The following is a 16,155-nucleotide window of genomic DNA, read 5'->3' on the forward strand; positions in this document are numbered from 1 at the left end:
ATTTTTTAAAAAAATACACAACACAAATCATGATGATGATTTTGAGTGCACATTATCATAATAATTAGAATCTTTTGTGAAAGCAAGCTTACCTGCAAGTACTTCAAATCAGAGTTAAGAACAGTACAATTCCATTAATGCAGACACTCTGGCTGTCGGTTCGGTTAAATTAGTTTTACTGTTGACACTTCCAAGTTTCTTCACTTTAAGAGAGTAAGAAGGAACAGGCCAACTGCCAGACCTCATTAAGCTTAGAGGTATTCTGTCAGACAGGCTGGAAGAGGCATCAGATCCTTTCAGATTGAATTTGTTTGGTTCAATCATGGCAGGCAGATTGCTCGCAGACATACGATGAAACATGAGAAGTAAGCTTGATTTGATCGTAATGACCGCAAGTTGCTTCTACCTCAAACAGTGTGACTCTCTAAGAATTATTTTGGAAAAAAGATTGCTAATGGCTCCCAAACAGCCTGCTTTAGAAAATCTGAAAAGATGCATCATTTCCTTTGCTGTCGAACAAACCTTCTCCCCTTACGCTTCATCTTCAGTTTTTAAAACTGACTCGACAAAATCTATGTAAAAAAATAAATGTAAATTCTAAACAGATGTTATTTATAAATCAAAAATATTTGATCAGAAATCTGTAAACAATATATGTTTGAATGTGTGCCTTTTCCCAGCCCCAGCATGTCTTTCAGAAGAAGAAAAAGACAGTGCAGAGATTTTAATTGCCTTACCTGAGGGTAACATGTTTCAGATGATGTAGAAACTCAGCAAATCCCAATTAAATCCAACACGGACAACGAACAAAGTTTTGTTGCATGTGTTGACAGGAAAAGAACAAAAGCCTGATTAAAAGAGCTTGTTAAGGGGAGAAGTGTGACTCAGCAACTTCAAAGCGGAGCAAATTTTGGATATCTAATAAGTGTCCTGGGAATTTCAGTTAGTAATTTCACAGTTTTAGTCTTGCCATTTGAAACATGGCAGCATAATGTGTTTGCTTTAATGTGAGTCAGCAAATTAAGTGTCTTTGTGAGAGACCATACCTCCGGAATATGTGATCAGACAAAAACTGGAGTCAACTCTTCATGGGAGCATTAATTAGTTGTGCAAAAAGACTTGAATATGAGGTGCTGTGGTGGCCACAGGCCGGACTTCACAGGTTCAGCCCGATGACCTTTATTGCAGGTAAGGTAATTTTATATATATATCACATTTTCAGCAACAAGGCAGTTCAAAGTGCTTTACATGAATTACAAGGAAATACAAACAAAACAATAAACCAAAGGAAAGAGCACAAAGATAAAACAAAAGAAGAATAAAGTGTTTGTCCCCGTGTTTGGTAAGATTAGTGATGCATAAAACTAAGTGTTGGTTCTCCATGTTTGATTCTATAAAGTAGATGGTTCTAAATGTTGATTGAAGGTAATGAGTAGTTTCTCTAGATAAACTAATAGGCAATGAGAGAGGGGACCTTCCGTCTCTCTCAATGCCCAATTCACTGTCAAGTGGAGGCCACTAGAGCCAATAAACCTTAAAAAAAGATTCCAATCAGATTTCTCTCTTTTGCCTTATGGATGATTTATGCTGCAAGTAAGCAATGAGAGTGGTTTTTAAATGACCACAGTAAGTAATACATGTGGTGGTGCAGAGTGGAGAGACATCGCTGGGGGAGCCCGTAATGGGTGTGACTTTGGGTCACCTCTTGTAGTGATTTGGAGGACTAATTTTGATCCCCCCGTTTCCTTTTTATATGGTGATGTTTTACATGTCTGCAATGAAGTGACCAGATAAAGGTGGAATACTCCTTACTTGTTGGTGTAGAAACAGCTGAGCCATTTTAATGGTGTGTCTACATCAAAACAGGGTACCTCGATGAGAAATGGCTCTTGATCCCAGATGCAAACAGCTAAAACGAGCTTCCTCTGTAAGGCAGCGGGGCTCCTGCTGAGCGTTGGGACCAAGAGCTCCACAATCTGGGAGCTTGAAGTAGAGCCACTGGTTTTCAGCATGGAAAAGACAGACTCGAGCTGATTCAGACATCTCCTTAGAATTAGATGACATTTTGTGACAATAAATAAATAATTTTATCCCTTTTTACATATTTAATCTCCAAAATGTTTGTCTTTTTTACTCCTTGATTTAAGATTTAGAATTGTTTTCATGGTCAAATCTGAAAAACATAAGCAGCTTTACTGGTTTGTTGAGAATTTCACAACTATAGATAGTAATTGTGAAGTTATTTTAGCAATTTAAAGGTAATCACCAAAAATGTTTTGTGACATGTAAACAACCTTTAACTTGGAGGAAAGCATTTTTTTTCTTTTTTTTATATAGTTATGCAGCTTTTAAAGCAAACAGTTAACAAATAATTAAAACATGGATATCAGTGGTTAAGTGACTAAGACTAAATGTGCCTCGCAGCAACAATGAAAAATCTCCACATAATTTCTCAGACTAAAAGGCTGTGTTATCAGAAGCAGCACATAAAATGACTCCCTGCATCGGTGCATCATGGAAAACTTTTATTTGTGAAACGCTGCTAAAGTACACAGCAATTATCCAACTGTTTTGTTGCCTGTGACAGTGGCCCTGGGAACACTGCCACACATCTAGATCAAACAGTTGTGCTAAATTAAAGAGTGGGTTATCAGACTGGGCAGGAGTGTTTGATGTGCACAGATGAGATGCATTATTATGGTAAATAAGCCCCCCTTATCAAGCTATTCCTACAGGGCCCTCTAGCTAAGCAGCCCAGAGTAGCGTGTGCCCTTGGTCAGACAAATACACACATGCACACGCCTACACGCACACATAGAAAGCAGTGGCGGAGAGCATAAATACATGCTCTGTTGATCCTTCACACTCCACTCCAAACAGCCACCTGCTCTCCAAATGTCAGTCAGTCTCTGGAATAATTTGTTTCTAATCATTGGCAAAAATCGGGAAATGTCACAGTTTTCCGAAGAGGATGAAATCTGATTGATTTCCAATTAGTACTAAAACAAAATGCCAGTATGCCCCCCTCCTAACAAACCTCCCCCATGTCCTTGTGTGAAATACTGCTTGTACTGTATTAGTGGTACAGTTAGATAAGAGGAAACACTAAGAAGCAGTTGCAACCTGAAATTTACAGAAGACCATAGAGTATTTTAAATGATCTGTGTACTCTACAGATTATATGTAACTCTTGTCATGAAGCGCGAAGCCCTGAACTTAATAAACAAACATGAAGTATAATAAAGTAAGCAAAAAAGAAAAGAAAAAAACATTTTCAGAGGGAGTGCTGTTGTCGATGTAGAAAGTCTTTGGGTGAAATGGTTCTAGAACGTTTTGTGAATGTGGCAAAGTTTCAGCGAAGGTTCAAATGAAAAAGCGAGTCACATCAGATTCCTCCATATGTGAGCATACAACCTATGCAGTTAGAGTCCAAAGACATTGACTGCACAGATCTACTCAGAACTTTACACGTTGGTCAAAAATTGACAGATTTTCTTTAGATTTTGATCAAACAGAATAGGCTGACTTTGGTCCACAACGTATGGTGAAGACTATAGTTGCTGCAACAACACTCACCTTATAATCCAGCTTTCCCTCTACTACACATGGATTGCTCAATAATGTGTGGAAGCAATAATCTTGATTATTAGATTCAAACATGAATCTAATAAATCAAACAATAGCCTATTGTATATAGAGTTTATTATTTTTCTGGAAAATAAATTTGCTGTTTGAATGTATACACTCATCAAATGCTGCACACACGTCAGGTGTTTGCAAAGTTGAAGGGTTTTGAAAAAGTTAGTACAGAGATTGATCCACTGCTCCCCCAGCACCTCATTTAGCTTATGTTTTCATTGAGGTTTGGCATTCCAGCTCTACAACAAACAGGAAGTCAAACATCTTGAATTGAATTTGGGATTTTGATCCTCTTTTGGCTGTTCACTTCCTCTACATGTGACTGAACCCAGAAGAAGACACTGGGCTAACCCTAACCTGCTCTCATTGACATGGTCGCATGAGGGAAATATCTTGTTCACATTAAAGCACAGTACACATTTACTTTGCTATTCATACCTCCACATCCAAATGAATCTTCATCTGTCTGGCTAACATGCTGAAAAGAAAGCTAGGATTATTCTTTTTCATCTTACTGTGAATGTTACATAGTTCAAAAGTTGCTAAAGGCCTAATTAAATGTTAAAACCATTTCTTTTTCTATTAGAGGACTCATTTTGTTTCTAAATTAATGGGACTGCACTTTCTTTTTGATCCACAATGTATTTTTGAGTATGCTGCTGTACATTCAAATTAGAAACTAGCCTTCTTTAAAGGGATTATTCTTGTTCTCCACACCAATGAAAAACCAGAAAAATTTTTATTTTTGCCAAAGGTGAAGATAAAATCATATCTATTTTTAAGGATCTTTATTTCGGCTGGACAACTGTTGGTTTGTCATGAAGTAAAGTTTAGTCTGTTTTATCATTGGTTACAAAAGGAACAAATGGTGTGTACTTTAAATCTGGTGAAATTCTGTTTATATTTTGGCTATGTTGCTTCATAAACAGTACATGTTTAGGGCTCATATCCTCCCAGTCATGATGGATGCCTGGTCATCCTGGTTCTGGTACTGTTGGAGACATCTTCCTAGTGAAAGGGAATGGGATCGCTCCATTTTCTTTGTATGTGGAGTCACGTGGAACAGACGGAATGGAAATAATAATAATAATAATAATAATAATAATAATAATAATAATACTAACACATATCAGCATATTAAAATCATTTATTGTGCTCCAGAAGAGTAAGACTATTTAACCAGAAAGAAAGACAAGTGACAAAAATTCTACAATACAAATGCCAGACCTGCTCACATGGTTCCCCACATCTCACATGGCATTTGAAGAACAAACCTCTCCATAGCTTTAAGACTGTTAGAAAAAACCTCCAAGGATGTAGCTGAGGTTTTGACTGTTGCTGTGAACTGAGGTCAGAAAATGGCACGTTGCTCTACATTCATTCGCAGTGTTCTCTCTTCCCCTTCCATTTGCTTTGACACAGGCTGAGTGTTGGCCATGGTCAGGGTAGATTTACACTAGAACAAAAGTGAAGCATCCCCCTAGAACAGGGTTTTTTAAGTGTCCTTAGATCCCAACTGTGAGCCTTTTGTCTCCTGCTATTCTGTCTCATTAAACCTACACATGATGGGGCTCGAAGGAAACAGCTGATGCAACGTCATTGAGTTTTGTTTGTTTTAGAAGCTCCCCTTGAAAGTGACTGAAAATCTGTGTTTTATGGAGGGTGACACTGGATTGGAGTCATTCTCATCTCTCAGGCATTCTAGGATTATATCTGCATTCTGGACATGGGGCTCTGAAAGAGGCGCTGCTTCAAATGCAACACCTTTAAATCCAAAGTCAGACTAGCTGGATGTAATTTTGGAAACACAGCAACCAGTAAATATGAAATCACAACCCACAAAAAGAAATGAAACACATGGCTTAAATAAGCAGTTGTTATTACAATGTTTACAAGGCTCTGTTTTTTGACCATGGAAAATAAAGCAGAATGTTGCAAATTAATTCATTTAGTTCAAAATGAATGCAGCAAAACAAGACAAACAAAAATAGAACTATACTTCGACATTGTGGGGTTGCCATCTTCTGAAGGGGAAAGAAAAGAAATCCAATTAAAACCACAAAAGCATTCTGTTCATGATCATAACATTTTCTGAAAATACAATTTTTTTTTTTTAACTAGGGGCTGAATCCAAAACAAACAAGTTAAAAAGGTTAAATTTAAGCACATGCGTCACCAGAAGAAAATGAAAAATGAAAAGCTTTCTAACTCCTAATATTATCTATAAAAATGCCACAAGTTAATAGCTGTAATGAAATTTTTAACTCATTTCAGATTTATTTGCTCATTTAATGAAACGGCTGGGTTTAACTGTTAGACATGAGTTCAAAGGCCTAATGTCTCCATCAAAAAGTAGTTGTAAAACCTGCTTTATTTAAAGTGGGGTTGTTAAAAGATTTTCCAGGAAACAGAGTTCCAGCAAACAGTTATGATAATCTATATGTCTATCCAAAGTTTTCAGTCTGATGCCAGGAAAGTCCTTGGATAATTGGTAAAGATGAACTCGCTGCAGCTTACAGACCAACAGCAGTGTTGTTGTTCAGACTCTTACAAAAACAGATTTATGATTGGTGATATATTTGGGCAGCTATTGTACTGACTGAACATGTTTTAATATTTACGTTTTACTGCCTGCCATCCAGGCTAAATGAAAGGAATAAATCCAAATGTTCTTTCTTGAAACTTCCACCAAGAATATCAACTATAATATTAAAAAATTAAAAGGTAAAATGTCTTAAAATCAGATTGATATTTTTAAAATTATACATAATTTTTTCACCATTTCACAAAAAAAATGAGATAAAGGAATTTTTGTATGCATTTTGACTAACTTTTGTTAGCCTTAGTCACTTCTAGCCCTTACTTAAAGCATGACAGTATGATTTAGTTTTCATATAATTAATAGCTAAACAAAGCACACACTGTGGATGTTATGAGCAGGGACTGATCAGCAGAGTTTTCATGTGAAAGCCCAGCTTTGTTGATTTCTATGCTAACTGTTGTATGAAACTCACAGTTAGCACAGTTAGAGGAATGTCAAGTGCAGAGGTCAAAGGAACTGTTTAAACCAATTTTTAACTCTAGACTAGCAATCTTGTTACATTTAAAGAAGACACGAAATTAATTAGGAGGAAAAGAAAATATGGATGAATGGTTTATGAGGTAGAATATACATTTTGATAGTTAAAATGACAATGACAAACAACCAAAAGCAAATTGACAAGCAGGTAAAACAGACTGACCGACTATTTATAGATACATTTGAGGAATTTGTCAGAAAACTTCATTTTGCGTTCAGATTTTAGAAGTGCCTTATAGTTGCTATGCCTTTGTTAGCCAGTTATGCCTTTAATCCAGTCACCTGCTATTAATGCCACCATTATCCAGAGCAGGGGCTAACCAATTCACCCTACACTCAGTCATTCACCCCTTCATACACTGATGGTGGAAAGCTACTGGAGAGTAGCCACAGCTGACCTGGGGCTGTCTAACAGAGAGGCTGCCACCGGGCCCTCTGACCAACACCTGCAGGCAAGGTGAGTGAAATGTCTTGCTCAAGGACACAACTATAAACCAGAAATTGAACCAGCATGCCTGTTAAACTCCTCCCAGCTTTGGTTGTTCAAACATTTGCAGCTAGTTCTAGTTTTAATCTATTTTGCAACAAAGTTTTGTTTTTCTGTTCTGCTGGTGTTCATTTCGAGTAACATCACTAGTAACATCAATATTTATACCCAGGTCTAAAATTTATGATCAGAAATTTCACCTGGTGCCTCACTTTTTAAAGTTTCATGTTTTCTTTAATGACACATATAATGCTTCTTCATGTCATTTCTCATCTAAATAAAAACAGATTGCTAAATGATTGAAATAACTGATATTTCACTAATTTTCAATTCTCTTAGCTTCTTTGTAAGTTTTAAATTTTTTCTGGGGAAAATATATTTTTATTTGTATGTAATTACTACCTATAAGTTATGTTGTGTTATCAGTTGCCAGGACACATTTGTAATGTCAAAAACTGAAATATGTCAGGGCCTGACCAGCAAATTTGTGGTAATATTTAGGGCCTTGCATATAAAGTTATAAATAGGAATTCATCCTGAACTGTCAGCTACTTAGTATGGCTCTGTACATGCTTGACTATTTACCCATTACTGCAATTACATGCTTAATTCAGTGGATGACCTTTAGTCCTCCAGTGATAATGCAGTGTCCCAGTCCCTGTGAGGATCTACAGAATAGATAAAATAAAAAATCCAATGCCTTTTAGTAAAGGAAAATGAAATGATGTGTATATAAATATATCAACTTCTCAATTTTCGTGTTTTGTAATATGACAAAAAAGCAGGTCTTTAAAGACAACAAATGATTTCCTAATTAGCTGTCACCAGGCAAAGTAATCTGATCATAGTCAGTCACCACGTCCATCCAGGGTGCATTTTTATTGCTTTTTAAATGAATTAATTCATGTATTTGTTTATATGTACATTTTTGTAGAGCCCGAAGAGAAAGTAAGTCGGTGATGAAGTGATCTAAAGTACTCTGCACCAAATCAATGCTTGAATATTTGGTACAACGCAGGAATATGACTGACTTCACTAAAAGGTCTGTGACCATAAAACAGATGAACAGACTGTGACTTGTTGATGTTCATAAGTGGAAAATAAAGCAGGTGTGAAGAACAATAAGAATTTGAATTAAAATTTTAAGACCAAAGAATTTATAATTTTCTCAACTGTGATGCTCATTGTGTTAGCTAAGGTCATGCTAGTGATTGATAGAAGCAGTTTAGTCATTTGAATTTCAATCACTGTCATGTTCCCATGGTGACCCTTTCAGGTCATCCTTTCATTCCTGCTTTACAAGGGTTTCTTAATGATGTAACCCTCCAGAGCTGCAGAGAGCAGTAAAAATTGGCTGAAGATGTTTATTTAAAGAAAATGAAAAAGTGCTTCATGGCTTGGAAAAAACACATAATGGAGGTATTTAACTTTTCAATAACAGTTACCACTGTTGTTTCCAAATCCGATGCGATGCCTGCTCACATTGGGCTAATAGTTTTCTGACCTAACAATGCCATGTTGTTTTATTGGAATTATGTGCTGATAGGTTGTGTTTTATTACTTTGTTTATCTTGTTGTTGTCTTGCGGTGGAAACAACAGAAAGCTGACCACTTAGTGTTTCATTGTTGAAGGGTCTCTGGCACATCTTCTAAATAAATCACAGTAATGGAATTACAAACATAAGCTCATGGTGATGTTTGTGGGCCTAATAAATATTATGTCACACTACATGGAATCAGTTCAATTTGCAAGCAGGAAATATGCTGAACACAAACCAATGTGCTCAAACAATTTAGCATCAGTTTTAATTTGAGGTTGTTTTCATTTTTTTTATGGAAATAAAAACCATTTCCTACAATATGTCAGAATTTAACCTTGCATGCAGGTGGGTGCTGCAACAGCAATCTGTATTCATTATTTTAAAGAGCTGCATAGTGCTTGAGAGAGAGCCAAGAGGGGCAGGATGTATTCTCACTACAGAGGCCTCCACATGTCCACGTTTTAGTGAAAGAAAACAGGGAGACAAGCATTTGAGCCTAACAAGCAGCCTCTCTGTGCCAGCATCCAGATTTTTGTATCGGAGCGCAGGGTATCTGTGGCATTCCTTTCACTGTGTGTTTTGAAAATCACCACTTTGCCCCCGCAGTGACTCAAACCTTGTAAGCCATGGGATTTGACTGCAGTCTGCTTGGCTGGATGACTCATTCCTTCTCAGTGGCTAACATTGTTAGATGCTGAGGCTTCAGTGACCTAAAGACGTTAGCAGGCACCCTCACAGAAGGAGGGATACTGAAGATGGTACAGATGCAATGGGAGCCGGTTTGTTAAGCAGTCCAAGCTTCCAGCTTGATGGGAAAGATGAGAAAGACAACAATCCCTGGAAAGAAGTGCAACGGCTCTTCAACATCAACTAAAAACAGGCTGTGAGGCCCCGCATCTTCCTCTCTATCCAAACAGTGCTGTGCAAAGGTTTGGTCTCCACTAGTCATCGACATGTCTGCCTCTGTAAAAATCTAAGCAAATACTGGATGAACTCAGCTGGAAAAGTGTATCATGTATAATACAGTGAGTGTTTGTAAGTCACTTTATTTTTTTCAGTTTATTTATCTGTTTCATTAACATCTTAACTTTCTAAAATGTTGTCCTAAGCCTCAGCAGTCTTGAGAGCCCTGAAGGAGCTGCAGGATCTTTAGTTAGCAGTCTAAATATTTAGCATCCTAAGTAAACAATTAGTTGAATTAAATTTTGCTCCACACAAATTTATATTTACTGAAAAAAACTAAATATTTTTAGCTAGCAAATGAGCTTTGTAAATATTCAGTTAGCAAACTAAATATTTAGATGGCAGGTTGAATATTTAGCTCATTAACTAAATATTTAGTTTGAAACTAAATTTGCAGCTTGCCAATTCAATATTTATTTTGAACTGGACTGTGACATTTATATAATATGTCGAAAATATGACTTTGAAAATTGAACTCATAATTTTGTCTCCTATGATGCACTAAAAACCTGTTCATTTTTGACTGAGCAACAAACGGCACCTCATTCTAGACCAGCTAGATTTAGCTGCAGTTATACATTAAGCCTACTGGTTGTGCAAAATACTAAACTTAACACAAAATGGAGTGAAATCTGTATTTGGTTGATTATGACTTTGCTCTACCAGTACTTTTGGCAATAAATCTTGTGTATTTCCCTTTACATTTTGAAGAAAAATCCATTTGCAGGTTGATCAGCTGAACAGCGATGGCCTGTTCCCGTTAAAATCCACTCTGCTGGAGCCGAGTTGTTTGTAAAGGAAACAGTGTACTGATGGTACAAGACACCATATTATCATTCTGAATGCAGAGAGAAACTGAGGTAAGACCTAACAACCGTAGTGGTCCAATTTCTCCTCAGACTTGGTCCAAACTCAACATGCTAAGATGACAATGCTCTACCCTACAGAGCCATCCTTTTCAGAGACCGGCTCCAGAATTTGGAAGTGGAGAGGATTAGACTGGCTGCCTGCAGTCTTTAACCCCACTGGACACTTGGGATCATCCTGTTGGTTCTGGTGTTGCTAGTCTTCATCACAACCAAAATGCCTGTTTCTATCGTTCTACAATGTCAAAATACTTTTACCCCATGCTCAACTTGTCTGTGAAACTCTCAAATATTTTATAATTTCCTTCAAATATTTCAGTTTAAAGAGAAAACAGGCTTTACATCATCAAAAGATAGGTAGGCAAGAATCATAGCAACAGCTTGAAATTAAATGACCAAAAGCAGATTTTCTTCCTGTTTGTGTTAAGTTTCTGTGGATTATGTGATTCTGAGCTTCTTGAAAAGAGACTAGAAGGATGAACAGATGGTATTACCTGGTTACCTTGTCAGATTATTGAGACTGCAACATCCAGTTTCTTTTGTTTGGTCAGTTTTGTTAGTTTTTTTCTTTAACAACAGACATGCAGAGTCCTGATGTTTTTTTTTTTTTTTACTAAGATGCCTTCCAAAACAAACAATCCAAGAAAAATTAAGATAAACATGTGTTTTTTAAAACAAACTTTTGGAGAATTCCCTTCATTTAGGCGGCTGGCTAAATGGCATGAAGAAACATGTTGGGGAGGGGGAGCGCTGCGTTTCGGGTGGAAACTCTGCTCACTCTGGAACTCTTGATGTCTCAGGAATTTAAACTGCAACAAATGAATGGTGATAAACCTGAACCCAGAAACAAGCTCCTCCGTAATTCCTCACAATCTGGATGTCAAGAAAATAGCCAGAGATATTTATTAAATGAACTTGTAACAGCTCTGCTAACTAAAACTATTATAATAAATATGTTTAACCCTTTTGAGCAAAGTTATCTTAAAAGAAAACATTTCATATAAAGAAATCTTTAAATACAATTTAGCTCAAGGCTGACTGGTCGACTGATCACTGATTTTGAATCCTTGTGGATCTCTTAGTATCAGGATTCAGTTCAGAATGTTTTGGCCTGATTTACAACACATGCTCTCTCAATGGACTTTACAAGAGGAATATATAGTTCTTTATACAAACATATTGTCAATTCAATCCCATCCAATCATACAGACAAGTTCAAACTCAATGCTCCAGTTTAATCTGAGAACCAAGTTAATGGCAGGATTAGCTCCTTTGGTGACTGTATCTAGAAAAGAAACATAGGCAAACATAAATTCTCTAAGACAGTAGATATATTGGTAATAAAAATAGTACATACAGAGTAATGTGGTGATTTTCATGAATAGCTCTTTCAGTAGCTAAGAATATCATTTGAAGAAAAAGACGGTGAAGTTATTGTCGGTCACAGATCAGCTGATGGCCTTCATGGAAGTGACTCAGCAAACAGAAACCATCGTTTTTTTTTGTTTTGTTTTTTTATTTACCTGAAAGTCGGCTAGTCAGTTAAGCCAAAACATTTTGAATGTACGTCATACCTATTCCAAGAAACCTTAAGATTAGAAAGAGAATAGTTACTAAAAGGTTGATTAAATTATCCTTACGGGAACTCAAAATACAAAGCAGCAACCTCAAGATGGACAAATGGAAAATAGAAACACTAAACACGATGAAAAACAGCAAGTAAAATTTTAAAAAGATTAAACTTATTCCAAAAGGAAGGAATAAAAATCCAATTGCAGTTAGAAACTTTCTTGGTGTCTTCAATTAATAGACGTGCAGATTAGCTGGTTCAGAAAGTTGAAAACGTCCTGAGAGCTACCAAGACCAACACAGACTTCTGCTTCTATGTTCTTAAAATAAAGTCAAAAAAGAAAAAAAACATGAATTACTGTGAAAGGTAAAAATCATACAAGTCTGCTGGTTTTCACACTGATTTACTTTCAGATCAGGACTCTGACCAGTCACAAATCAGATGTTTGGTGCTCAGTGATTTTCACGTGTACAAACCATCCCAACTCCATTTACTGTGTAAACAATCACAGGCTGTGATTACAGCAACCATTTTTTATGTGAATTTTGAAGTATTTCATTTAAAAGGTTGACTGAAACGACTAAATGTGGCTTTTGGCTTTTCTGAGTTAATGGGCAAAAGGAGAGAAGGAGACACATTTGTTGAATAAGTTCAGATGTAGCAAACATTTCCCTCACAGGACTGATCAGCTGTTTCTGCTGTCATTGTGCATTAGAATTGCAACATCACCAATGCTAGTTGGCATTACAGAACAATTAGAACTTGTCCGATAGCAGCAAACTCCTGAAAGCCTCGGTTCATTTCTCTAAGATGTGTGGTCCATGCTAGTTTTCAACTTCTACTTTCTGTTTGTTACATGTGTCATCAACATCTTATGGAATCACAACCAGGCTACACAACCTGCGAACCAGAAAAAGCAAACACACCTAATTTGCTTTTCCTTTGTCTTTTTTAGTCAGCAACATTTTGAAAGTTTGCTTAAAATATGCATGATATTTGGATGGAAACGTATCTACTGGCTTCTGTTTACATAAATATCCACTATTGAACTGTTGTGACGTTTTCTAGATTAGGGTTGTGTTAGGACAGTAGATGTCCACCTCGGTCTTGGCTCCTTTTGGATCAACCATCAGCGTCAGGCTCTTCATTTTGGTTCATGCTTAATTAAGAGGGTAAGAGATTCATGTGCTGTGCATAAAACATTAACTGCGTATAAGCTTTTAACAGAACCTGAGCTGCCCTTTTAAAGAAGTGGGTACCTTTTATCAACCCTGACACCATGGCAGACATTTGGAGCACAGCACTGTGTGTGTATATAGGAAAAAAAGCAAAAAAAGACATTAAGTTGAAGAGGTAAGACTTTTTGCTTTTGATCATCCTGCTTTACTGGCAGACACACCGACATCTCTCCAACACAAAGCACCACCTAACTTGATTCAACTTGGCTAATGATGAAAACTACATAAAAAGTGCATCGTGGGAATTGACCCAGCCTGATACTCGCTCTTCCTCTCAGGCTCCTGCTGTGCATTTCCGTCGACTCCCACCCCGTGTGATCTGTCTGGCTTTTATCTTGAATTAAACATCTATAGGCAGTCATGTTTAAGTAGCTCTGGAGTTCAGAGCTTTGTTGGATAAATCATTAGCAAATCTACATCGCCTGGAGATGGAATTCTTCTTTATATTTTTCAATCATTTCACCCTCCATTTTCCTTACCAATTGGGTCCACCGTGTTACTTTTTTATCTTGAAGTGTCGATTTTTTGGGGGGCATTGGGGTGACGAGAGGTCAATGGAATAAACAGTGCAGGTAATTACTTTGATACGGTCCGGTCCGGTTCTTCAATAGGTAGAACAGCAAAAAACATTGATTTCAACTGAAGGTACAATGGGTTTGATTGATACAATGTAATGCGATTTACCCACTATCAAAAAGTAGTACCAACACATAGAGTACAAAACTAGTCCTTATACGTCCAGCCCACTCAAGCTATATTATGTTATGCAAGAAATCTTTACCCACCCCCAAATTTTTTTGTTTTGTTTTACTATCTAAATCCATCCAGTGACATCCACAAACCAGGCCACAAACCGGGACTGCATTTCCCAAGGTTCCGTGAGAGCATTGTGTTTTCTAGTAATCCAATAAGGAAATAGGTCTTGAATCTCTCCAACACAAAGAACAGGGTGAACATTATTCTTATTAATGACATAATCAGCAGAGCAGCCATCAAGCAGGTAAATTGTCATGCGCATCGTGCTAAAATATCCCAATTATCCTTTGTCCCCCCAGCTCTCTGTGTTGAAGTTGGAACTGCCAGAAAGCCGCTCGGTGCGTTCTCTCTTCCTACGTCCCGGTCCGACTAGCAGGTTGCAGTGTGAACACCCCGCCCAAGAGAAGTGGGCTTAAACAGCCTTGGTGCTTAGATATGTAAATAGGTCCTATACAATAAAATTGTTTCAATCAAAAATAAAAGGATGAAAAGTATTTGCAAGATATTTTTTTTCTCCTCAAAATGGTTCTGTTGTGCATACAGGGTCGCTTTATCTTAAAGTTTTCAGTCCTTCGGTTTACTCTGCTGCTTTTGGCTTATCTTACACAGCCTCCGTTTACGACCCTCAGACATGCCTCGATTGGTTTGCACGGCGTCTACTTTGTGCCCCACAAACAGAGTGTTCTGCAGAGTAATGCCAAAGGAAAACAATATGTTTTCTTTCCTTTACAAAGTGCTCCCCTCTTCTCACCTCCAAGGCGTGTCTGATGCTCCGCGCTGCTTCCAGATAATACTGTCAAGCAGTCGTTTGTCAGAAAATCCCGAAGGCCATAGCTGTCGCTAGAGAGAAAAAGTGTTTCACTGTTCCTTTTTGTTGCTGTAATACCAGAACAAAAAATAATGATAAAAAATATCTTTCTCAAATGTTTCAGGTTGTGAGACGTTGTTCTGCTATAACTTTTATGCCCCCTCATGTCTTTCCATTTTTTTTTCTACGAAACCATAATTACTAATATTATTATGTTTTGATCCTTTGATCCAAAGCATCTGAAACCTTTTATCATATTTCCTCCGGTATTAACAGAATGTGGTATAATTCCAGTGTAATTCCATCTGTGTTTGGCATCTCCGGGCCGGCGGTTTAACTCCTGAAAGGTCTGTTTTTCAGCAGGTCGGACTGAACTCTCCGCTGCAGCGCTGCAGTTAGCTTGTTGCCTGAGCCGCCAGAGTCCTGCCTGTACGGGTCCATCCACTGGGCTATACCCGGGTGGTGGAGTGTGAGTGTGGGTGCGGATGAGGCAGACTGTTGTTCTGCCCACTGCTGGGATATGTGTTAAAGGAGTGGAGTGAGGTGAGGCCTCCCATGGTGCTGGGGATCATGGTTATGGTGTTTGGTGTCATGAGCGGGATGTCATCTGGCGAGCGCCTCATAGCCAGGGTGTAGTCTGGGGGGCAGGCAGTCCTTAGGACCATGTCATGTGGGTGGAGGGAGTCCCCCACCCCTCTGCAGTCCCTGTCCAGGTCAGAGTGCTGCTTCATCTGCAGAGACATGATCTCCTCCTCCTGAGTGTGAGCCAGGTCGTTGGCGGCGCTCCGCTGGGGGCTGCAGCGCCGGTGGACGTCATGCCGCCGCTTGTCCTTTTTATAGTAAAGAGCAGCAAAGGCCAGGATGTTGAGGAAAAGCAAAGAAGCTCCGACAGCAATAGTCACCGAAAGTTCTGTGGAGTAGTCCCGCTGGTCCACCAGGTGAGGCTGGTTGTGGCTGCCTTGTGTCTCAGTGGGGAACGGAGTTGGGTTTGGGCGCTTGGTTACCAGAACTTTGGTCTTTGGTGTGCGGTTAGTGGCTTCCGGAGGAGGAATCTGTACAAAGATAGAAGACCAGATAAAGATTTTATACTAGCTTTGACACCTCTAAGCCTTTAACTGCTTTTGGTCTTTAGGTGACAAATAAATACTGGAAGCACTTTACCAGCTTCTTGCTATTAACGTTTTCTCATAAATGTCAAATCAAAACTT

At 38.1% G+C, this 16,155-nt stretch overlaps 1 protein-coding gene across 3 annotated transcripts in view; it reads right to left on the bottom strand.

The window, feature by feature from the left end:
• Positions 1–4,768: 4,768 nt before the first annotated feature.
• nlgn1 (neuroligin 1) overlaps positions 4,769–16,155 on the bottom strand; it is a 363,572-nt gene continuing 352,185 nt past the window's right edge. For all 3 annotated transcript variants that reach the window (XM_028027192.1, XM_028027190.1, XM_028027191.1), the window contains one exon: positions 4,769–15,999. In XM_028027192.1, coding sequence (XP_027882993.1) covers positions 15,397–15,999 — 603 coding nt within the window. In that variant the 3' untranslated portion in view covers positions 4,769–15,396. The remainder of the gene's footprint in view (positions 16,000–16,155) is intronic.

The sequence above is a fragment of the Xiphophorus couchianus genome, chromosome 9 (genome assembly GCF_001444195.1).
Source record: "Xiphophorus couchianus chromosome 9, X_couchianus-1.0, whole genome shotgun sequence".
Lineage (NCBI taxonomy): Eukaryota > Metazoa > Chordata > Actinopteri > Cyprinodontiformes > Poeciliidae > Xiphophorus > Xiphophorus couchianus.